The sequence below is a fragment of the Lepisosteus oculatus genome, chromosome 4, assembly GCF_040954835.1.
Source record: "Lepisosteus oculatus isolate fLepOcu1 chromosome 4, fLepOcu1.hap2, whole genome shotgun sequence".
In the NCBI taxonomy this organism is placed as follows: domain Eukaryota; kingdom Metazoa; phylum Chordata; class Actinopteri; order Semionotiformes; family Lepisosteidae; genus Lepisosteus; species Lepisosteus oculatus.
The window spans coordinates 65377291-65400217 of record NC_090699.1 but is presented as its reverse complement, the minus strand read 5'-3'; the positions used below and the strand labels follow the sequence as shown (position 1 = coordinate 65400217).

Genomic DNA, 22927 nt, shown 5'->3' with positions numbered 1-22927 from the left:
CTACACACAGACACACACAGACATACACTGGAACCTACACACACAGACACACAATGGCACCTACACACACAACCATACAAACACACACTGGCACCTACACACAGACACACACTGGCACCTACACACACAGACACACAGAGACACACTGGTACCTACACACACAGACACACAGACACACAGACACACACAGGAACCTACACACACAGACACACAATGGCACCTACACACACAACCATACAAACACACACTGGCACCTACACACAGACACACACTGGTACCTACACACACAGACACACACTGGAACCTACACACACAGACACACAGACACACACTGGCACCTACACACACAGACACACAGACACATACTGGCACCTACACACACAGACACATGCTGGCACCTACACACACAGACTCACAGACACACTGGCACCCACACACACACACAGAGACACACTCTGGCACCTACACACACAGACCCCTGTCATACACACACACCACCAGTGTGCAGCCCCAATAAAACAACAGTCCGCCCCCCACACTCCAGCTCTCAGTGGGGAGGAGAGCAGAGTGATGGAGCCAGTTCAGAGAGGGGGGTTATTAGGAGGCCATGACTGGTAAAGGCCAGGGGAAATTTGTCCAGGACTCTGGGGTTACACCCCTACTCTTTTCAAGGAATGCCCTGGGATTGTTAATGACCACAGAGAGTCAGGACCTCGGTTTTACGTCTCATCTGAAGGACGGCACCTGTTTACAGTGTAGCGTCCCCGTCACTATACTGGGGCATTAGAATCCACACAGACCACAGGGTGAGCGCCCCCTACTGGCCCCACTGACACCTCTCCCAGCAGCAGCCTCAGCTTTCCCAGGAGTCTCCCCTCCAGGTACTGGCCAGGCCCACACCTGCTGAGCTCCAGCGGGCTGCCAGCTGGGAGCAGCAGGGAGATACAGCTGCTGGCCTAGTATAATAAATCATGAACTCGTTGTTCGAAATTTAAATGTCTTTTAAAATGTAAGTTATCAACGCTTTGATTCATCGGAAAAGCTAATAAACCTGTGAATTCCCGTTTCGGCGGCGATGAGGATGATGATGGATCACCCCAGGGCAGACAGAGACACTGCCGTGCGCGTCTCTGTGGCGCAATCGGTTAGCGCGTTCGGCTGTTAACCGAAAGGTTGGTGGTTCGAGCCCACCCAGGGACGAGCCTGTTTTTCTTCCGTAAAAGTCTTACTTCCAATAGAAACAAATTACAACTGGACGACGTTCAAAAGACAGTTCTTGTGCAGCTGGTTTACCGTTCGGTGTAGATATTCGTGAATTTCACCGCTGTCCAAGGGTGAAAAAAAAACAAACGCCGCTCACCAGACGTGCCGAAACCCGGGATCGAACCAGGGACCTTTAGATCTTCAGTCTAACGCTCTCCCAACTGAGCTATTTCGGCACAGGCTCCAAGTGCCCCTAGCCCTCATCTTAATCAATTAATAAAGACACTATCCCACAAACGATTCACTAGCAGTAAACATGCGTGGTGTTTTGCTTTTTCAGAAACAAAAACACAGGCGTTAAAAAGCTCTTACAAAAATAAGAATTTATTTTTTTTAGCGCGACCTACTTTAGAACCGCTATTGCGAGAGGCGACACACGCTTAACTCGGAGAAAAAGCCGAGCCTCCTCCAGTCCGCGGAGAGGCGCCGCAGATCGGCCTTCGCCATTTTACAGTCCTGCGGCGACATCTACCGGCCACGCCGTGCAACGACGCCGTGCTGCTTCCCTGCTCGCTTACTGAAGAGTTTTCCCGGTCGCTCGTACCGAAGCACATTTCGATGCAGAGAGCCCGTCTGGTGGTCAGTAGCTGATAATTGATTGAAAAAAATCTAGAGAATCAGCTTCAAAGTCTTTGCTGGGAAGCTTATCCACTCTCCCATCACTCCATCTTTGTGTCAAAAAGCGGCTCCTGTTACCTGTTTTCATTGCTCTTTCCTCTTGGATCCTCTTGGGGCCCCTGTTTCGTATTTCACTGCTCATTCTGCTTGTTAGGGTTACCCCTGCATCCTGGCCAAATTTCCCCCCTGGCCTTTGCCCATCACGGCCTCCTAATAACCCCCCTCTCTGAACTGGCTTCATCACTCTGCTCTCCTCCCCACTGAGAGCTGGTGTGTGGGGGGCGGACTGGCGCCTCATCCAGGTGGGGCTGCACACTGGTGGGGGTGGAGGGGATCCCCATTACCTGTAAAGCGCTTAGATTGGAGTGTCCAGAAAATCGCTATATAAGTGTAAGCAATTATTATTATTATTAATATTATTGCCATTGCGGCTGTGATGAACGGTGCAATACAGACCTGTGGTGTATTGCTACATCGCTGGTGTAGGGAAGATATCGTCGCCCTCGGACACAAACGTCCATCCCGGGGCTCCTGCCAGAAATCACCTGGTCCGGATGAGGGATGCTTCCCAGGAACGGGGCGCAAGGCAGGATGGGGAGCAGGGGACGTCTCCCTCTCCCCAGCCAGGACAGGACCCCAGCCGGACGCAGGTTTTGAGGAGAGACAGCCGAGAGCAGCCCATCCCAGAGTCACTACTCCCCTTCAGGAGAGCAGAGGAAACTGGGGGCACCCCCCCCCCCTCTCCAGAACATGCAGACTCCACACAGACGGTATCCTGGGCCAGACACAAACCCAGGACCAGGAAGCCAAGTAGCAGAGGAGACGGACACTACACCGCTCCGGAAAAGGTCGTCTCTGCTCACAACAAAACACGAGATCTAGCACAGATACTCCCACTTACTCAGAGCTCCAACTCCCATCTTCGAGCTCCCCTGCCTGTCGGGAAAGGTACAGACGCCTTTCAACTGGATTGACCTGTTAGTCCCTGGAGCACGTGGCAGAGAGAAAACCTTCGTCTTTCAGTTCAGCGTTTCATCCAGTGGGGTTAAGTGGCATGGCTGATGAAGTCATGATCAGTTTGTTGAGCCTAATGTAAGCCTTTCCCGCCGTTGTACTTTGGCCTCCACCTTGTACCTGGGGTGCTGTCTGCGTGGAGTTCGCATGTTCTCCCAGGGGGTGTGTGGGGTTCCTCCCATAGTCCACAGACCTGCTGGTGGGTTAACTGGCTTCTGGGAGAACCGGTCCTGGTGTGAGCGTTTGTGTGTGTGTGTTAACTGTGTAGCCTGCAATGGAGTGGTGTCCCATCTGGGGTGTATCCTGACTTGCGCTTGTTGTTTTGCCAGGATAGGCTCCAGCTTCCCCGCAACCCTGAATCGGATAAAGCTTGGCTGGATGGAAAAGAAAAAACACTAACAGCATTCCTACATAAAACCAAGTTAAATAATACAAGAATATAGATGACAAAACTATACTTGTATTTCATACCAGCACCTCCACGTATTAGCTGCATGTAGGGTGGCCCGATGACAAACATGATAAATGTCCTAACAAAAACAAAAAGATCAGTCCACGTGATTAAAAAAAACTTTATTATTCATGTCTTTTAACATATATTTATATATCATTTCCTTAAATAAAGCAAAGTGATTCAGTGCATTTTCAAACCAAGAAAAAATAATAATACAAAATAAATAAGATTCTCAATAATAATAATAATAATAATAATAACATTTGTAACAGAATGGCTGTGAATACTTAAATTAAGCATATCCGTTAATAAATAAATATCAATAAAAAAAACAGTGCTGTGCTAACGTGTCACAGTTTGAGAGTGTCTTTTAGCTATAGCAGGTGAGAATGACTGACAGAGATGAGGGAGATACAGTCACACACAGACACTGAGAAGGGGGAGAGAGACAGAGAGATGAGGAGTGACAGAGCGACACAGAGTCACATACAGGTGAAGGAGAGACATCAGCAGCATACAGACACAGAGGGATGGAGCAAGCGAGAGACGCACACTGTCAGAGAAGGAGAAAGACAAGCAAAAATGAAAAGATGCACAGAAGGTGAAGCATATTTTTCCACTTGAGTGCTTCCGAGGCCTGAGGGAGGGAGGTGTGCTGGAGAAAGCATAGCCGCTTCCCTTAGAGGTCCTATGACATCTTGCAGTGAAGTTTTAAAGACATTGCAATTGTTGACTCAGTTTAGTACCCATGCATCTTAAATATATATACACATACATGTCATCCCCTGTAAAGAATAGTGCAATTACACAGAAACTGGCCATCATGGGGTGACGAGAAATCCCTTTGACGGGGTAAAAAAATTGTAAACTGTGCATCACCTTCAAAGGGAGGTCTCGCTCTCCCTTCCTTTTATGTTTGGAGAGCATCTGTCATGACACTCCTGGAAGGTTGTGTGTCGAAACAAACAGGGGAACTTCGCAAACCTGCTCAGATTCCCATTTGGAACGAGTGGAAATAACAAAACACACACACACACACACACAACACGCGTGAGCACTTACATACAGTTGCATAAACCTAAAGCTCCATCTTCCTGCCCTGCCGCCTCTTCCTCTCCCTGCAGGGGGCGCTCTATGGAGAAGAGGGGATGAGAAGGCAGGGGCACTAGGCTCAGGGTTAAATCAGACTGACACAGACAAGGCAGAGGTGAGCTGAGGCCTCTCCTCTTCTTGCCTTGTTTGTAAAGGGCTCTTTACAGCTATAAGCAGCAGAGGTACAGAAAAGGGGGTGTGGGTTTGACAATTCTCTCTCTGGTCTTGGAGTGAATGGTCTTTGAATGAATTTTAAAACACATCTGTGGTACCATCCCCACTAGACTTTAAACACCTCTTGGAGAGGAGCCAGAAATGAGAGGAGGTGAGAGAGACTGGCAGGCGAGCCCGGTGTTAAGACAACAGAGAGGTAGACAGACACTGTTGTCCAGATCAGGACAAGGGAGATGAAGAGAGGTGGAGGATGTTTCAGAGTTTGTGGACAGGTCCGGAGAGTTGAATCTGTTTGGAGGCAGGAACCTGCCTTTGGTGAGTCTTGTGCCTCTGACTCTGAGAGGCAGCTGCTACAGGTCAGGGCTAGAGAGGACAGGAGGTTCTGGAGAGTTCTGATGCCGGGTGACGGTGTTGGCTGGGTTTGTGCCCAGCTGGAGAGTAAAGTTAGTAAAGTGTTCTGAACCTGACATAATACGGCCACTGCAGAGACACAGTGGAATGAGGCAGTGTTGGTCAGCAATCCTGGACCGTGTCAGCATTCGCAGGTATTTCTTCCAAGATTTAACACTCAGTCGGACAGTCTCTTCAGACTGGTCCCGGACAACCGAGCTGAGGTGAACACAGAGCTGGACATTAATACTGAACACCGTCACTGTTAAGACTGTCTTAAATCAGAAATGTGATGGACATACGCCAGGCCAGCTGCACGAAGTACTGGTCCAGCACTGGACAGCTCTGGGCTGGGGCTGTTCAAATCGCCCGCACGCTGGTGGCTCGGTTTGTTAAAGAGATGTGGACTGCTCCACTTTCTGCAGGCGGGGGTGGGGGGGGGGTTGACTTCTTACACCCCTGTAAGCTCACCACTGATTCCTGATTCATTCCTCCACTTCAATGACCCTCGTGTTGTAGTACCGATACTCTAATGGGTGACTTCCTGATTGTCTGCGGGTTTGTCGTCTCCACTTCAGATCCCTGCAGGAATGGTGGGAGTGAATCTTCCTTGGGCTCTGTGTTCAGGAGCTGTGGGACCATCAGCTTGATCCAGTTCTGGGGTGCTGCTGAGGCAGCCTGAACGGCATGGCAATTAATGAGACTGTGTGGCCTGTGTATGAGAATGGAGAAGGCAGGAGGGGTCAGTGGTATCTCCAGCTACCGGACGGATGAGCTGACCATCGCCCCAAGCCAGCCTGCCAGCTGGCCCTTGAACGAACAGAGGGCACTACAGGAAGTGAGGTGGAGGAGAAGGCAGGGGCTATAAGTCGCTGTGCATGCCGCTGTGCGGGTCCGGGTCGGGGTTGTGGTTCCGGTCCCGGTTGGGAGCGTGCCTCTCGCCCTCCTGCTGCGACACCATCTGCTGGAAGCGGGCCTGGCGCCGGTAGTCTGGGTCGATGTTGATCCAGTTGTTGGCGACCCACTTGGTGCCCTGGGTGACCACGCAGCCCCCATGGAGAGAGTACTCGTCCAGCTCGCCCACCCAGCCTGCGGGCAGAGAGCAGGGCGTACAGCAATCCCGCGCACACACACACACACTGACTAAATTCATCTACCGCTGACTGAACTCACCTACGCGACTGCACCTACATTACTACTGACGCGCGTTTTTTCCTCTCCTCTCACACTGCTTGTGCTGACCTGTTCCTTTTACAGTTGTGTGTCATTTAACCCCCTGCGGCTGCTGCTCCTGCTGGTGTTCTGTGTTTATGTTTCTGGCCATCCCCCCGGGTCTTTGTATATCGCCGCGTCCGCATTAACAAGCGTTTCGCCGCACTTGTGCGCGGGAGAAATAAACTGAACCGAACGCAGGACAAGGGGTGGAGGAAGAGACCTCTTTGTACCTTTGCCGTCGGAGAGGTAGTTGTACCAGAAGATGGCGGTTCCCTGAGTGGGCCTCACACGCAGGTTCCCCTTGTCACAGTTCTTGCGGGTGTCCAGCAGGTCGATGTCGTTCTGGATCAGAGACTGACACACACACACACACGCATGGAGTCGTTACGGTGGCTGGCCCACACGCGAGCCCGGTCTCTGCGCCCCATGATGCACCGCGGGCAGCGCCGCCCTCCGCGGGGGGGGGGGGGGGTTAGCGAGCGCGGCGACCTCATGGGCGCCCCGCGTGAGGCACAGGGGGGGCCAACAAAGGACAGAAAAGACCACGACGCCCCAGCTTTGAAGATGGGTGTGTGTGTGTGTGTGTGTGTGTGTGGGGTGCTCAGGTTTCCTCACACAGTCCAAAGACTGTCCAAGGACGTGTTGGTAGGCTAACGGACTTCCGTGCAAAATCCCCCTGGTATGAGTGTGTGCGTGTCTGTGCGTGCGCCCTAAGATGGACGGGCGTCCAATCCAAGGCGTAGCCTGCCTTGCACCCAATACTTTCCGGAATGTGCTCCCAGCCTATGACCCTAAACTGGACGAGCAGTTATTGAAAGTGACGTGATGGGGGTGTTGGGGGATACTGTTGTCAACAACGGACTAGAAAAAAAGCAGCTAGAAATCAGTGCATAAAGTTACACATTAATACACTCCGTCAAGCTGAGCTCAAGAAGGAGTCGCACACAGCAGCGGGGAGAATCTAACCCCCACGGGACAGGGACACAGGCTCAGGGAGGGGGGCTGAGTCCCGGCGGGGCCAGGGCAGAGCTGGCCTCGCCACACCGAAAGACTGAAAGGGTGAAAACGCAGGGCCCCGGGTCTTCAACAACAAACAAAGTCTCGGTATTTAACAACCCTGTCCTGCTACATCTCCGCACCTTTGGAAGGCTAACGGGAGACATTCTAGAACACAATCATTTTGCCCCATCCAAAATATTTTTGCGAGTGTGAACTATTAACTTTGAGTAACATCCAAAATGCAAGAACCGTGGTCTGGGACCTTCTAGCTCTTTTGGTTACTAGTGACTAATTGACCCGAGGGTGTTTCTTGAAGGACACCAGGGTGAACAACATGGCTGGGATGCATCCAGTACCACAGACCCCTGCCCTGGTTTACCAGCTCCTCGTATGTCCTGTTGTCAGCCACAGGAAAGGCCGTCTCTCCCCCTCCATCCACTGTGTTCAGGTAGAACAGCACTGTGATGTACCTGCAACAGCCAGGAAACACGCAGGGCTATGAGCACACAGACAGAGCCACACACAGACAGATATAGAGACAGACTGGCACAGATACACAGCCACACACACGGGCACATTACAAGTACAATACAAACTGGCACAGAGACAAAGACACACACAGACATTTACAGTACAAGACAGACTGGCACAGAGACAGAACCACATACAGAGACATATATGGTACAAGACAGACTGGCACAGAGACAGAACCACATACAGAGACATATATGGTACAAGACAGACTGGCACAGAGACAGAACCACACACAGAGACCTATATGGTACAAGACAGACTGGCACAGAGACAGAACCACACACAGAGACCTATATGGTACAAGACAGACTGGCACAGAGACAGGCAGACAGAGTATCTGACCGGCAGGAGGTCTCGAAGGGTGTGGAGGCGTTGGCGGCCAGCTTGGTGTGGTGGCAGACAGTCTCGGGGTAGACCGGCCCGCTGTCGTGGTGGGCGTGGTAGTGCCCGCCTCTCTCGTAGCGCACCACCTGCAGGGGCTCGCTGAGCTCCACCAGGACGGGGGGCAGACGCGTCAGCCGGGTGACCCTGGGCAAGGGGGCAGGCGCTGGTTCAGCTCGTGGTGTGCTTGCAAAGCGCCCACACGCGCTCTCTGAAGTCAGCGTTCACCCCAGTCCCCCCTCTGACCTCTCTCGCAGGGCTCTCAGCACGCGGTGCGCCCCCTCCCCCTGGTACAGCCAGGTGTGCTTGCTGTTGCGGACCAGCTGGCTCCTCTGCACCCCGCGCTGGCGCAGGAAACGCTGGAACGCGTTGCTGCTGAGCCGCTTAAACTCCTCCAGACTGAGCAGCCCTGGCGCGGACAGACGGACAGGAGAGTCGGTCGGACAGGAGACGGGGGGGGGCACTCCCTCAGCAACACAGACAAGAGAGCCACAGAGCTAGAGAGAGAGGCCTCTTCTTTACACAAAGTGTGGTGGGAGTATGGAACAAGCTCCCCAGCCATGTTGGGGAAGCCGGTACCCTGGTTAAGTAATGGCTTGACGAGATCCTGGGATCAAGTCGCTGCTAACTACCTCACGGGCCGGATGAGCTGAATGGCTCCCCCCACTCGTGAGTGTTCCCATGAGACAGACCGACCAGATGCACGGGCAAGAGAAGGTCGGGCAGGGAGCTCAGACAGAACCACAGGCGAGAGAGCCGCAGAGACAGGCAGAGGGGTCAGACAGACCGAGACACGTGGGGGACGAACGGACAGACAGCCAGGACAGGACAGTCAAACACACAGGGAGGGTAGAAAAACGCAAAGAAACCCAATTCTGCCTGAATCAGAACTGCTTCCCGTCTACCGGGTTTCATGTTGCAAATGTCTAACAATAATGTTTTTACTGTCGACGTCTGTGAATGTTTCCGGTCTTATTGCTTAGGCCACAAAGTAATTCATCGGTCATGCCAAACCAGCTGTTTGAACCTGAACTTGAGAGGGCACAAGGACAGGCAGGGAGATCGCACGGACAGAAAGAACGACAGAGGGAGGGGAGTCACACAGACAGAGAGACAGGCAGCAGTGCCAGATACCCAGCACTCGTGGGATCTCAGTTTCCTCATTATCCACCTCCCTCTGCCTTCCTCTGGGAGGACGGGGGGGGCTGCAGGTCAGGGGTCAACCACGGGGGTGAGCGTGTGGTTACTCACGGCTCAGCGCACGTCCGGCCAGCTGGACGCACTTCCCCTCCGGAACCCGGGATCAGTACCTTTCAGGAGAGAGGGTGGGGGTCGGGGAGGAGGGGGGGGGGGGGGTTCCTCACTGTGATGTTAATGAGAGACGGGGCACATCTGCCAGCGACAGCGGACTCCCAGTCTGCCTGCCCTCTCACACACGAAAACAAAAGTGGCAGAGACGAGGGACGAGGGACGAGGGACGAGGGACGAGGGAGGAGAGGAGCCCCTGCCGGCCTCTCCCTGCCCCGCGAGAGATGGACGATCCACAATCCTGGTGCTTCCTACCGTTGCCATCCGGGTCAGCCTTCAGCCCAGCGTAGATCTCCCGCAGGCTGTCCGGGGTCAGCCAGATCCCATCCCGGACTCGCGAGTGGGTCAGGACCTGAAAGACAGAGTCTTTCCTAGCCCACACTGGACCGAGGGAACCCGTGCGGAGATGCCCTCTCACCCAGCCTCCTCCCTGGACCTGCCCCTCACTGATGCTACGCTCCCACCCTCCACCTCCCTGCGCCCCCGAGTCTGTAGCCACCCCATGGGTCCCCCCTCTTCTGCTCCCTTTGCAATCCCTCCCTGTCCACTCCCCAGTCTCCCCGACTCTTGACCGCTCACCTCCTGCAGCTGCAGCTGCCCGTCCTGGTTCAGGTCCAGCAGGTTGAAGATCTCCTCCGGGCTGAGCTCCAGCTCCTCGGCCAGCTCCTCCCCACCCTCGGGCGCCATCACCTGGCTCTCCGTCAGCCCCTTCAGCCTCGCCAGCTGCACGATCACCTGGCACTCCTCCTCCGTCAGGAAGCCCGGGACCTCTGTGGGCGGGGCAGGGACATCGGCACGATTACAGGCGAGAGGCAGCTAACTGACGTGACGGTCTCACCTGGCCGTTACTTGAAAGAAACCAAGCAACACGGCTTGGTGGCTTGCTCCACACCCCCACATCTCTTTGCGTAAAGACGTGCCCCCCCCCCCCCCCCCTGTTCTGGGTTTCAAATGCACAGTGTCCATTAGACTGCATTTCCCTGAGCTGATAAAGAAAACATCCTGTGGGGTGACTGGCAAGGTCTTTGAGGGTTTCGACGGCTTTTATCAGGGCCCACTCGCAGTCTTTCTCTATTAGAGACTAGAGAGCTGCTGGCTCTGCAGCCTGTCAGTGTAGGATTTTCCCTTCAGCTCCACATTGTATCTGGTAGCACAGGGGTGTGGAGAGGAGGCTGGTACAGCAGTTAAGGAAACGGGCACTGTGAGGGGCGAGCACTGAACGCTTGTTGACGTACAGAGGCAGACACAGGCACCGGCACCTCCCGCCCGGAACGAGGTTACTGGCCAATTCAGTCAGCCTGACACTACTGTCTTGTCTCATACTCGTCAACGATCTCTTTTCGCTGAGATATGGGCCAACCAGGCCTTCAAAAAAAAAAGAAAGAAGGCGGGCCAGCCATGCCCAGGAGGGTCAGAGACACAAGTTTTCCAGAACGCCGTTGCGCGGCCCCGAGCCCTTGTAATGGCCAGGGGTGCGTCAGGAGCCCACAGCGCCCTGCCGTGGGGCTCTGAGGGTGAAGTCCCCTGAGCGGATTTCTCCTCGAAAGCCAGGCGGCCTCTCGGGCCGATGGAGTGCGTTCGGCAGGGAGCCAGGGATGGTGCACCGGAGGGCCCCGCTGGCTGAACACAGGCCCAGGAGGGGCGTGGCGTGGGGGGACTCCTGTGTTTTTTTTTCCCCCCGCTCGTTAACCCATTCATTCGCAACACCTCACTGACGGATGCCCCCTGGAGACCGACGGTGCCGAGTGTAACCCTTTGTCCGAGCTGTGCCACAATAGCAGGCGGGTGGGCCCGCCAGTACCACCATACTCCCCGTCTCCCTGACTGCTGGGCAACCAGGGGGGGCTGCCCACTGCTGAGAACACATTTCATGTAAAACACCCACTCTCCACACACACACTCCCCCCCCCCACCTTAATCCTGCTATTGAGATGCTCAGTGCCCGAGATTGCTGGCATTGTTTTCAAGGCTGGGCTGGGAACTGCCTGGGCTCCTCTCCTTGTCTCTTTTCTCTTGCTAAACCCCAGTCATAATAACGTAAAGACCATGTGAAAGGCTGACGTCGAGGGGCCATTCAGCCCAAACGGCCCGTTTTGGTGCCTCATTGATCTGAGGGTCTCGTCCACCTGTTTCTCAAAAGAAACCAGGGTATCGGGTCCAACGACCGGTCTGCCCAGCCTGCCCCACATTTCCACAAGCCTTTGTGTAAAGGAATGCCACTAGTTCTGTTTTGAATGAACTTCCAGCAGCTCCCAGCTGCCAGCCCACTGGAGCTCAGCAGGTTTGAGCCTGGCCAGTACCTGGGAAAGCTAAGGCTACTGCTGGAAGAGGTGTTAGTGGGGCCAGTAGGGGGCGCTCACCCTGCGGCCTGTGTGGGTCCTAATGCACCAGTATAGTGATGAGGACACCATACTGTAAAAAGGCGCCTCTTACTGTAAAATAATAATAATTATTATTGCTTCCCTGTAGTTCCACCTGTGCCCATCGCTGTTCATTCTGAAGAACTTTGCTGGGTTGATTTTGTTAACTCCTTCAAGTGTTTTGAGCTCCAGGGCCGGGGGTGTGCCAGGCCGATCCTCTCTGCACTAACTGCAGAGCTAACAGCCACATCTCTTCCATCAGAATACGAGGGGCTCCCCCTCCCACGTCACACCTGTACCCACGAGGCGCTCCACTCCTCCTCCTCCTCACCGGGCTGACCGCCCCATTAAAAACAACCAGAGCGAAATGTCCTTCATTCAAAAAGCACAAAAATAAGTGTCTTTTTAGCCCCCCTGCAGGGCCACTCCACGGCCTGTACAGCCCCTCAGGGCTGCTCAGTGTTGCTGTCAGGTCCCGGCCCCTCACCTGGCCGCACTGCTACTGTTACAATGGCCCCTCTCTCCATTCCCAGGGGTTGGCAGGTGCCTGCCCTTCAAATCCCCACGGGCCTCTGGTTTCCAGAGGGCAAGTTGGCCGTCAATAAAACCTACATGCACGGCATTTTATTTAACAAAAGAAAGATTACAAACAAGAAGCAGCTTGAGAGAAGCCAGGGTATCGGCTTCAACGACATGGCTGCCCAGCTCGTTCCACGCCCCCACCCCCTTTGCTGTAAAGGAACTCCTCTTGTTGGCAGTTTTAAAACCACTGCTGCCTTACTGGAGCCGACCCAGATGTTTCCAGTGATTCAGGATGGTGTTAAATTAAACCCCCCCCCCCCCCAAAAAAGAAAAGATTTCAAGACTTGAACGATAACAAGGCTTCAGAAATGTCCCTTTCGCAGCGCAGAGCAGAGCAGACCCCAGGAGGGGTGCAGTATCAGGAATGGGAGGAGGACTCGGCTCTGTCCCCTCCAGCCTCCTCTCTTCCCTCTGGCAGGAGCCTGGCGCTGCGCCAGGGATCCAGGAATTCCTGGACGGCGTGGAGAGGAAGCAACCAGCTTGTCTGGGCAGGAAGAGGGGCAGAGGGGCGCGAGAGGAGTGGGGGGGGCAGCCACCCCCTCACCAGGCTCAGCGGGCTTTACAGCAACAACACCGGTCCTGTCCGGCGACTCAGAGTGCCACCGCAGGGCAGCCGGCCTGAGAACCGATCTGAACTATAACCTTCTCACTCTGCTCAAAAACTACACTGGAAAACAAAAGTGACTTAGAAAAATGTCCGTCACTGTTCACACGGTAATACCACGTTCATAAAAAAGTATAAAATGTATAAAAGCTTTATAAAAAAAATTTAAAAAGGCAAATCACAAAGAGTGACTGTTAATTGCAAACAAGAATTTCAAAATGTTGTTAACATTCAGCCTTAATTTCTGAAAATAATGTATGAACTTCAAAGTCTTTGTTCGCAAATTTCCTCAACAGCTCGTTGCTCACAATAGCTGCCTGCAGGATTGACTCGTGGTCCCCCTCAGAGACTATGCAGGGGTCCTGAATACAATGGGCGGTTTTCACACCCACTCCCAGCAGTGTGTAAGACCTGCACTCACAATGCAAGTCTTCTCGGACAGAGCCTGTGGCAGAAACTTTAAAGGGCATTTCTGCACCTCATATCTTACAACTGACTGAAGATATATTTCTGCCTCTGATCTCATTTGAATTCATTATTCTTCTTAGTTTATTAATAAACTTTATTATTATTATTATTATTCAAGAATTTAATGAGGCACAAAATGGGGATTCTGTGCCAAGTGCAATTTCTTCAAAAGGACAAGGCAAAACAACGGATTGAGAACCTCAGCTTTCTACACACGAAACCACTGCGATCAGTGAACTAGCTAACAACCATTAAGCCACAGGTTTAATGAAGAAACTTCAGCACCTCTACTAAACTAATACTTTTATTTTTTTTCCGGACGAAATAAAGAGTTTATTTGCAAAACTGGTACCATACTGAATCATCCGGAGGCCCTATTCAGGGACTGACAGAGCACAACCTACAGTATTACAGCTACATCCAGGGGGAACCAGGCTAGTGCAGAGTGCGACAGCATTCTAAACCCAGCTTTACTGCCTTGCTCTTGTAAAGCAAGGCTGGATTACTGCTACTGCTTCGGGAGGAAAGGGGGGCGAATGTTCGTTTGCCCAGTTGATTTTACAGAAGCCTGGACAGTGCAATGAAGACAGCTGGGCCACGCTCAGTGAGAGCAAGGTGACAGCAAAGTCCTGGTGATGCCACAGTGGCTTCCATCTTGCTGCAAGAGTTCATTACCATGTCTTCGGAGTTTTAATCCCACTCGCCCCGCGGAGTGACTTCATTGTCCCTGGGGCCGGGATTCAAACTGGACGGCGTCTGCATCCGGTATAACTTTCACGGAGTGCCGGAATGATCCCGAGACAAGACCTTGATTGACAGCAGTTCCGCACTACACCGGGAGGCAGGAAGGAAGGGGGGAAAATCGGAAGAAAACAGGGGGGAAGAAAAAGAGGATCGAGGCTTCGGGCAGAGACTGAAATCCAAGCAGCGGTGGGGGTCTGACGAGCGAGGGTCAACGCTCGCAGCCTCCAGCTGTGAGGCAGCGAGAGGCGAGGCGGAAGAGGCAGCTGGTTTCAGAGGGCCAGTCGAGTCCCGCGTGGGCAGGACGAGCAGTCGCAGCCCCACCCCCTTCTTTCTCCCTGCACAGCAAACTCGGCAAAAACTAGCTCTGACACCCCCCCCCGCCCGTGCTCCTCTCCTCCTCTCCTCCACCCCCCACACCCTCAACTCTGCCCCCTCTCCCAGACTGGCCTTTCCATTGTTCCCTGCTCTCACCTCCCCAGCATGCTAACGCAGGCCAGGCTGAAGACGGAGCCTCGCCCCCCCGTATAAATACACCAGGACAGCCGGCACGAGCCCGCAGTACCCTGAGTTTCACAGCGCACTCCCTGCCTCCCTCCTCTTCCAGCTCTCCTGCTCGGAAACGTCCCGGACGATGCGACTCTCCCTGCCCTGGATGCTGCTGCTGCTGTTGCCGTGGAGCCCGGCGCTGGGGCTGGGGCTGGGGGAGCACCAGCTCTGGGACCTGGGCAAGTCCACGCGCTGCGTGCCCATCCCGGAGAGCATGGCGCTGTGCCAGGACATCGGCTACACCGAGATGCGCCTGCCCAACCTGCTGGGGCACGAGACGCGGGGCGAGGCGGCGCAGCAGTCCGCCAGCTGGGTGCCCCTGCTGGCCCGAGAGTGCCACCCGGACGCCAGGGTCTTCCTCTGCTCTCTCTTCGCGCCCGTCTGTCTGGACAGGTAAGGGGTGGGCGAATCCTGCGCCAAGGTCGCCTCCGGCTCCGTTCTTTTCGCCTCTCTCGACAGCACCTTCGCCCCCGCAGTGCGGCGGTAACGCCCGTCCGCTTCCGCGTGCCCCCGCAGGTTCATCTACCCGTGCCGCGGCCTGTGTGAAGCGGTGCGCCTCAGCTGCGCCCCCATCATGGCGTGCTACGGGTACCCCTGGCCCGCCATCCTGGACTGCGACCAGTTCCCCGCGGACCACATGATGTGCATCCCCTCCCTCTCCGGCAACTCCAGCGCCGGCGGCAGCAGGGGTGAGCTCATCCGGCCTGCCAGACTCCCACTGCGCAGCAGTCTGATCCACTCCGGGCTTTACTGTCTCTCCCTCACTGTCTCTTCTTCGCTGTGCCTGCCAGACTCCCACTGTGCAGCAGTCTGATCCACTCCGGGCTTTACTGTCTCTCCCTCACTGTCTCTTCTTCGCTGTGCCTATCACACTACCAGACTCCCACTGCGCAGCAGTCTGATCCACTCCGGGCTTTACTGTCTCTCCTTTACTGTCTCTTCTTCGCTGTGCCTGCCAGACTCCCACTGCGCAGCAGTCTGATCCACTCCGGGCTTTACTGTCTCTCCTTTACTGTCTCTTCTTCGCTGTGCCTGCCAGACTCCCACTGTGCAGCAGTCTGATCCACTCCGGGCTTTACCATCTCTCCCTCACTGTCTCTTCTTCGCTGTGCCTATCACACTACCAGACTCCCACTGCGCAGCAGTCTGATCCACTCCGGGCTTTACCATCTCTCCCTCACTGTCTCTTCTTCGCTGTGCCTATCACACTACCAGACTCCCACTGCGCAGCAGTCTGATCCACTCCCAGCTTTACTGTCTCTCCTTTACTGTCTCTTCTTCGCTGTGCCTGCCAGACTCCCACTGCGCAGCAGTCTGATCCACTCCGGGCTTTACTGTCTCTCCCTCACTGTCTCTTCTTCGCTGTGCCTATCACACTACCAGACTCCCACTGCGCAGCAGTCTGATCCACTCCCAGCTTTACTGTCTCTCCTTTACTGTCTCTTCTTCGCTGTGCCTGCCAGACTCCCACTGCGCAGCAGTCTGATCCACTCCGGGCTTTACTGTCTCTCCTTCACTGTCTCTTCTTCGCTGTGCCTATCACACTACCAGACTCCCACTGCGCAGCAGTCTGATCCACTCCCAGCTTTACTGTCTCTCCTTTACTGTCTCTTCTTCGCTGTGCCTGCCAGACTCCCACTGCGCAGCAGTCTGATCCACTCCGGGCTTTACTGTCTCTCCCTCACTGTCTCTTCTTCGCTGTGCCTATCACACTACCAGACTCCCACTGCGCAGCAGTCTGATCCACTCCCAGCTTTACTGTCTCTCCTTTACTGTCTCTTCTTCGCTGTGCCTGCCAGACTCCCACTGCACAGCAGTCTGATCCACTCTGGGCTTTACCGGTGGATTAAGGGCTGCCGAATCAAGATATTGCTCTGGCTTTGAGGGAGCGCAGACCCCAGGAGTGCTGGTGCTGTACTGTGCTGTCGCTGGGGACTGATCACCCTAAAATCTGACCCACAGAACTACTTTTACAGAAGTAGCTGAAAGCCATAAGTAGAACAGTGGAGGAATCTTTAGTTTAAGGTGCTACAGTTAAGATGCCCCTTTGTGCTGATTACATTAACTAAGGAAAATTAAACACACGTAAACTCTGTGCAATAATTTATTATGCAAGTAGTTTAAATGTATTTAACTTAACTTAATGCAAGGCAAAAAAAAACACTATAGTACAGGCTGCAACTCCCAGCGGCAGCAATCCTTCACATTAAACCCGACATGCTGGTAGGTTAATTGGGTTCTGGGAAAAGTGGCCCTGGTGTGAGTGTGTGTGCATCTGTGTCTCTGCCCTGCGATGGACTGGTGTCCCGTTCAGGGAGCATCCAGCCTCGTGCCCGCTGCTTGCCGGGACAGGCTCCGGTCTTCTCTCATGTCCACGAGATCTCTGACCCCGCGTGTCTGCTGCAGGGGTGCCCCGGGCCAGCTGTCGGGACTGCGAACTGGAGGAGGCCACGTCTGCCAAGGACGTCCTGGACACGTTCTGCGGGAACGACTTCGGTAAGGAGCTTCCCTTCTTTCTCCTTTCCTGCGCTCCCTCATCACCATCCTCATCCTCACCTGCATGATCTCCTCTCCTTGACTACTCTCCTTCTCTCTCACGCTCACTCCTTCTCCACTCTTCCTCTCTTCTTCACTGTCTGTCTCCCCCTGCATCACTGTCTCTCCTTCACTGTTTATGTCTCCTTGGCTGTCTATGTCTCTTCCTTGCTGTCTCTCCTTCACTGATTCTATCTCTCCCTCGCTGTCTCCTTCACAGTGTATGTCTCTTCCTTGCTGTCTCTCCTTCACTGATTCTATCTCTCCCTCGCCGTCTCCTTCACTTTGTCTCTCCTTCACTGATTCTGTCTCTCCTGTCTCTCCTTCGCTGTGTTTGTCTCTCCCTGTCTCTCCTTCGCTGTTTGTCTCTCCCTGTCTCTCCTTCGCTGTTTGTCTCTCCCTGTCTCTCCTTCACTGTTTGTCTCTCCCTGTCTCTCCTTCGCTGTGTTTGTCTCTCCCTGTCTCTCCTTCGCTGTGTTTGTCTCTCCTTCGCTGTGTTTGTCTCTCCTTCGCTGTGTTTGTCTCTCCTTCGCTGTGTTTGTCTCTCCTTCGCTGTGTTTGTCTCTCCTTCGCTGTGTTTGTCTCTCCCTGTCTCTCCTTCGCTGTGTTTGTCTCTCCCTGTCTCTCTTTCGCTGTGTTTGTCTCTCCGTCTCTCTTTCGCTGTGTTTGTCTCTCCCTGTCTCTCCTTCGCTGTGTTTGTCTCTCCCTTGCTCCCTCTCTCTTCCTCACTCCTTTATGTCTCTCCCCCACCGCCGGTCTGTCCCTGTGTCTTCCTCACCGATGGCCTCTCCCTCCGCCCCCCCCCTCAGTGGTGAAAGTACGCCTCCTGCAGCTGAACACCACCAGTGCCAGCCTGACCCGGTTCTCCCTGGACCCGCGGATCGAAGTTCTGAAGCACGGCCCCCTGCTGGGGGGGGAGGTCCGGGCGCGGCTGCAGCTCTGGCTGGACCGGGACGCCACCTGCGTGCACAACATGACCCGCCGCGCCCCCCCCGCGGGCACCTACGTCATCGTGGGCGCCGTGCGCGGCGGCCGGCTGGTGGTCCACAAGGCGTACGGCTGGCACAAGCGGGACAGGAACCTCGTGGCGGCCACCAGGAAATGGAAACGCCACCGCTGCCGGGGGTAGATCCGGGAGGAGGGGACGGACAGCCAGGGGGGCCTCCCCGAGGCGCGGCGGGTGAACTTGTACAGGCGGAGTGGCACGGAGATGCCACAGGCTCCCTGCAGCTACTCTGCGACGCTTGTTCCGCGTTCCGATTCCGTGTACACACGCGTGCACGGGCGGACGCGCTGGTGAAGGGGCCGGGCCTTCCTGGATCGAAGGGGGCCGACCTTGGCTCAGAGGTGACGTGCCCGAGTGACGGAGCGGACACAACGACACAGTGACCCGGCCCCGGCCCGTGAAGTCAAACACCCTGCACAATACCGTGGCTATCTTGCCAAACTGAGGTCACACACCTCCGCATCGGACCCTGTAAAGAACAGCACTGTGCCAAGTCACGAACACCACCTTGTGCTGCCTGTACCATGGTTATCTTTATTATCTTTTTGTCAAGGCTTCTCATTTGAATCCTGCAGCTCACCGTGCAGAGATAAGTGTGGCGAGAGCAACCCCTACAGGCTGGAAACGGTACTATAAAGTATTAAACTGGGTTCTAGGGTGCGGTGCAGTTAGCAGTGAAAACTTCCAAGTCTAACTTACCAGGTCTGGGGTATAATAAGGGGTTTTAAATGTACTATATGTCATTTTGGTACGAGAAAGGCTTCAGCAACCTCCAGGGGAAAAACACACATCTGTCTCACTCTGCCATTACTCAGCAGCACAGGAAGTGCGGAGTAAATGTATAAGGAACCCTTCCAGAGCATTACAGATAAGAAAAACCTGTTTTATAAGCCACGTGAAATATGCTGTTCCTACATAATCTGACATTCCTAGATAAGAATGTAAGAAAAAAAACAATTATTTGTAGCCTATGTGACAAATGAGAACTTATTGTGCATTGTAAAAATGTGTAAATATATTTTTCTACTGTTAGAAATGCTGTATAAAGCTCAATTACTTCACCAGGCATGACGCTGAACAGTATGGATGCACATCACCATGTGCTTCAGATTTTACAGTACCTTTGTGTGCAAATAAAGGTTTCAGTACACACCGGTAGAAAACTGAAATGTCTTTCCAAGTTACATCCCAGAAACCTCACGTTCCTGAAGTGCCACAGAAGCCCTGAAGACACCAGTGCGTGTCGCTCTCCCTGTGTGGGGAGCGGACTGGGGGATCTCTGTTGTGACGGAGTCAGCCAGGGAAATAAAGGTCAGGACAACACAGGACAAGACCAGAGGGATGCCCAGCCGGAGGGCCAGTCACAGTCCCAGGAGAACCGGAACAACTCCAGCAGGACTGGACCTCTTTTTAGGGGAATAAGGAAGCGTTTAATTTTATCTCCCCGAAATGATACATCATGAATGTCCCTATGAAATAAAGATTTCTTTGCAAACTAAACTATCAGAAACTATGAAATACATCAGTGTTTCCAACTAAAAGAAAACAACAACTACTTTTTTCGTAAATCTATCTGTTCAGCAGGTACAGGCTGTTCTTGATAAACAGGCCCCACGAAGGCTGATTCAGCACAGTCATGACAAAAGAATTACTGTTTGTTACAGTAACTGAAAAAAGTCCAAATTCTGGGACAAATGTGAAATATTTTGCATTACACTGTTACTATGCTCTCCTCCCCACTGAGAGCTGGTGTGTGGGGAGCGGACTGGTGCACTATGGCTGCCATCGCATCATCCAGGTGGGGCTGCACACTGGTGGTGGTGGTGGAGGGGATCCCCATTACCTGTAAAGTGCTTTGAGTGGAGTGTCCAGAAAAGCGCTATAGAACTGTAAGCAATTATTCTTATTAATTACACAATTTACAGTTGGGGGGGATTAGATAAGTCAGTGCGAACTCCCCTGTCTGGAGTACTTTACCAGTGAGGTGGGGCATATTCTTATAATTTTTTAAGCCCCCAGACATCTAGAACCCCCCAACCGTCCCCGGCACCCCACACCCCGTGTGTGCATTAATGCAGCAGGTTCGTCTCTCACCGAACAACAGGGGCTTGAGGCTCAGCGTCTTCATCTCATGGACTTTGTCGGGCACCAGCGCCACCTTCTGGACATGTCCTACCTGCACAACGGGGAGCAAGCAATTAGACTGACTCACGGCTCACAAGACGGTTTCACTCAGCAGTGCTTAGCCCCAGGAGGCCCCAGGCCTGCCGGTGTCGTAGGGATTTTAACGGCAGGAAAGATCAGAAACCCGGGCGTTCTGATCATTAACAGCCCCTTTAACACGTGGAGGAGAGAGAGAAATGGCACATGCAACTTGAGCACGCATTCAGACTGGTCCGACCGATGCAGAACGGTGTCAGGGAAGGGAGAGAGGGTAGCAGCAGGAAATGCAAAGAGAGAGAGATCAGAAGAAAGCAGGAGGAGAAGTGGGAGTCTTTCGTGGAGCAGAGAACGTCTATTTAGTTCACTTTTAAACACGGGTAGGTATTTTATCTCATCACCTGCACACTGAATTCCTGCACTGCTTGTCACTGGCTTTTATGTCTCTCTGTAAAAAAAAAAATGTGCAAGATGCACCTTTAATTATTGTTTTCATCATCAGTCATAACCCAGCGTCCTGCCTAAACCCCAGCCTGGTCTGGGACAGTCTGGCCTGCCTACAGCTGCCACTGAGTCCACCTGGTGCAACAGCTTCTCTCCCTCCTGCCCCTGTTGGGCTGCGGTGCCCCACCCAGTTGGGTGGGGGGGGCTGCACTGCACTGCACTGGGGGCCCAGAAGTGATCCCCTTCCACAGGGAAAGGCGCTATAGGCGAACGGTCATGTCTTGTGCAGTTACCCATGACTGCAACCCCTCAGCCCTTCTGAAACACAATGCAAACCGAGTCAGACGCAGGGCGAGATGCACAGTACTGCTGAGGTGCGTGGATAGCGCTGGCCTCCTAGGGCACACAGAGAACCGGACCAGCGGGGTAAGGATCATAGCCGGGCTTTCCTTACCCTGATGCCCTCGATGCGGGGCAGATACAGGGCCCCCCCGGGCCCCGCGTGCGAGACAGGGGGCAGCGGGTCGGGCTCGGGGGCCCTGCCGGCGGCGGGGTCCGGGGGCTCCCCGGGGCCGCTGTTGTAGTGCACGTACAGCAGCAGGGCAATGACGTTGATGATGTAGACGTGGAAGAAGACCATGACCACCACGAAGTAGGAGCGGGAGCAGACGCTGCTCTTCTGCAGGTGGATCCGGTCCCGCGGAACCGGCAGGCTGGGCCCCAGCCGGCCCAGGCCGACCTGCTGCTCGTCCTTCATCGCCAGCAGCTCGGGGGTCCGCAGATACACCGGATAACCTTCCCCCAGGAAGCGCCCTGGAGCTCCGGGCTCCTGAGGATGACAGAACTGACGTCGCTACAAGTCCTCTCCCCCAAAACAAACATCCAGGGGAAACTTACAACCGTGTCCCTTTGAACCCGTTATGGCTGCTCTTGACGTAAAATCCTGAGCATTACTGACACCCACTTGCTCGATAACCTCACCCACTAAACAATTTTATTATTGCTATTCCAAACACACACACACACAAACACACACACCAACACCAACAATAACAACGCCGGTTACTCGTCGCTAGCTGCGACATTTCAGCCAGCTCGCCAAACCTGGTACGCACCGTGTCTGCCGTGTCCGCCAAGTCGATAAATATATAAATAGGTCTGCAGAGAGAGACCTATCGACTCTGCTGGGCTGTTTTAAAGCGGACCGACGTCTTCTCGACGTCGCGATCTCAATAACCAAAACACAAATCACTCTTCCCCGGGAAAATAACACACGTCTTTCCCGGACGGTCAAAAGTCATTTCTGCTTTTACGCTGCTACTCCCGCGGGTACCGTTGTTTTGTTTTGTTTTGTTCTTCCCCCCCCGCTCCAGAAGACAGCGTCACGGATATCAACACAGCATCAATCGACTTGGCCAAATATGTCTCTCAGCCGCACTCGCCCGGACGGGTCCGACGCCATTACCCTGACAACTGCGGCAGCCGGCGCCGAGGAGAGCGGCTCGGGCGAGAGGAGCGACACCGCGCTGGGAGACCAAGGGGAGGGGAGACGCGCTACTCCCCCCTAGCGGCGGACACCCAGTACTGCACATACACACAGTCTCGGCCCCAGCGCAGCCAGTCGGCGCTTGTGGTGATGATGATGATGATGATGATGATACTACTAATAAGTAATAGTTCAGGTGGGGAGCTGCGTCAGCATGCGTAGTCTGCAAAGGAACAAGTAAGAGGTTTATTCCATGCTGAAAAGAGAAGAGAGAAAACACAACGTTTCGGCTGGGAAGCAGCCTTCTTCAGGTTGGGAGAAAGACAGGGCAGACAGCTCAAGCCTTCTTCACCCTTCTCCCCAGCCGAAACGTTGTGTTTTCTCTCTTCTCTTTTCAGCAGGGAATAAACCCGTAACTTGTTCCTTTGCATAATAATAATAATAATAATAATAATAATAATAATAATAATAATAATAATATGTGTTGAGTGAGAGGGTGTGTGTTGTGTGGAGGGTGTGTGTGTGTTGCGAGAGGGGGTCTGTGTAGTGT

The 22927-nt window shown here is 53.9% G+C and overlaps 2 protein-coding genes and 2 non-coding genes across 4 annotated transcripts; 2 read left to right on the top strand and 2 right to left on the bottom strand.

Annotated features, from left to right (window-relative positions):
* Positions 1 to 1126: 1126 nt before the first annotated feature.
* trnan-guu (transfer RNA asparagine (anticodon GUU)) lies at positions 1127 to 1200 on the top strand. The gene has a single exon. It is a non-coding gene; the product is annotated as a tRNA-Asn (tRNA).
* Positions 1201 to 1366: 166 nt separating this feature from the next.
* On the bottom strand, positions 1367 to 1439 carry trnaf-gaa (transfer RNA phenylalanine (anticodon GAA)). Its single transcript has one exon. It is a non-coding gene; the product is annotated as a tRNA-Phe (tRNA).
* Positions 1440 to 3453: 2014 nt separating this feature from the next.
* Positions 3454 to 22403, bottom strand: LOC102682708 (transmembrane prolyl 4-hydroxylase). The gene is made up of 10 exons (XM_015348290.2): positions 22007 to 22403; positions 21346 to 21720; positions 20382 to 20463; positions 10022 to 10212; positions 9698 to 9794; positions 8381 to 8543; positions 8096 to 8281; positions 7599 to 7689; positions 6451 to 6574; positions 3454 to 6094 (listed from the first exon to the last, which is right to left on the bottom strand). Exons 2-10 carry the CDS (start codon positions 21646 to 21648, stop codon positions 5868 to 5870), a joined length of 1464 nt encoding a protein of 487 aa, XP_015203776.2. The 5' UTR covers positions 21649 to 21720; positions 22007 to 22403; the 3' UTR covers positions 3454 to 5867.
* LOC102697092 (secreted frizzled-related protein 5) lies at positions 14625 to 19771 on the top strand. The gene is made up of 5 exons (XM_006631057.3): positions 14625 to 15139; positions 15263 to 15435; positions 17153 to 17242; positions 18091 to 18914; positions 19469 to 19771. Exons 1-4 carry the CDS (start codon positions 14832 to 14834, stop codon positions 18408 to 18410), a joined length of 891 nt encoding a protein of 296 aa, XP_006631120.2. The 5' UTR covers positions 14625 to 14831; the 3' UTR covers positions 18411 to 18914; positions 19469 to 19771.
* Positions 22404 to 22927: the final 524 nt, after the last annotated feature.

Bases quoted from the DNA above. Each gene is read 5' to 3' on its own strand.
- LOC102697092 (XM_006631057.3), top strand. From the start codon at position 14,832: ATGCGACTCTCCCTGCCCTGGATGCTGCTGCTGCTGTTGCCGTGGAGC. The intron at 15,140-15,262 runs GTAAGGGGTGGG...GTGCCCCCGCAG, and splicing joins GCGCCCGTCTGTCTGGACAG to GTTCATCTACCCGTGCCGCG. The intron at 17,243-18,090 runs GTAAGGAGCTTC...CCCCCCCCTCAG, and splicing joins GTTCTGCGGGAACGACTTCG to TGGTGAAAGTACGCCTCCTG.
- LOC102682708 (XM_015348290.2), bottom strand. From the start codon at position 21,648: ATGAAGGACGAGCAGCAGGTCGGCCTGGGCCGGCTGGGGCCCAGCCTG. The intron at 7,690-8,095 runs GTCAGATACTCT...TGGCTGTTGCAG, and splicing joins CCCTTCGAGACCTCCTGCCG to GTACATCACAGTGCTGTTCT. The intron at 6,575-7,598 runs GTAAACCAGGGC...TGTGTGTGTCAG, and splicing joins ACAGGACATACGAGGAGCTG to TCTCTGATCCAGAACGACAT.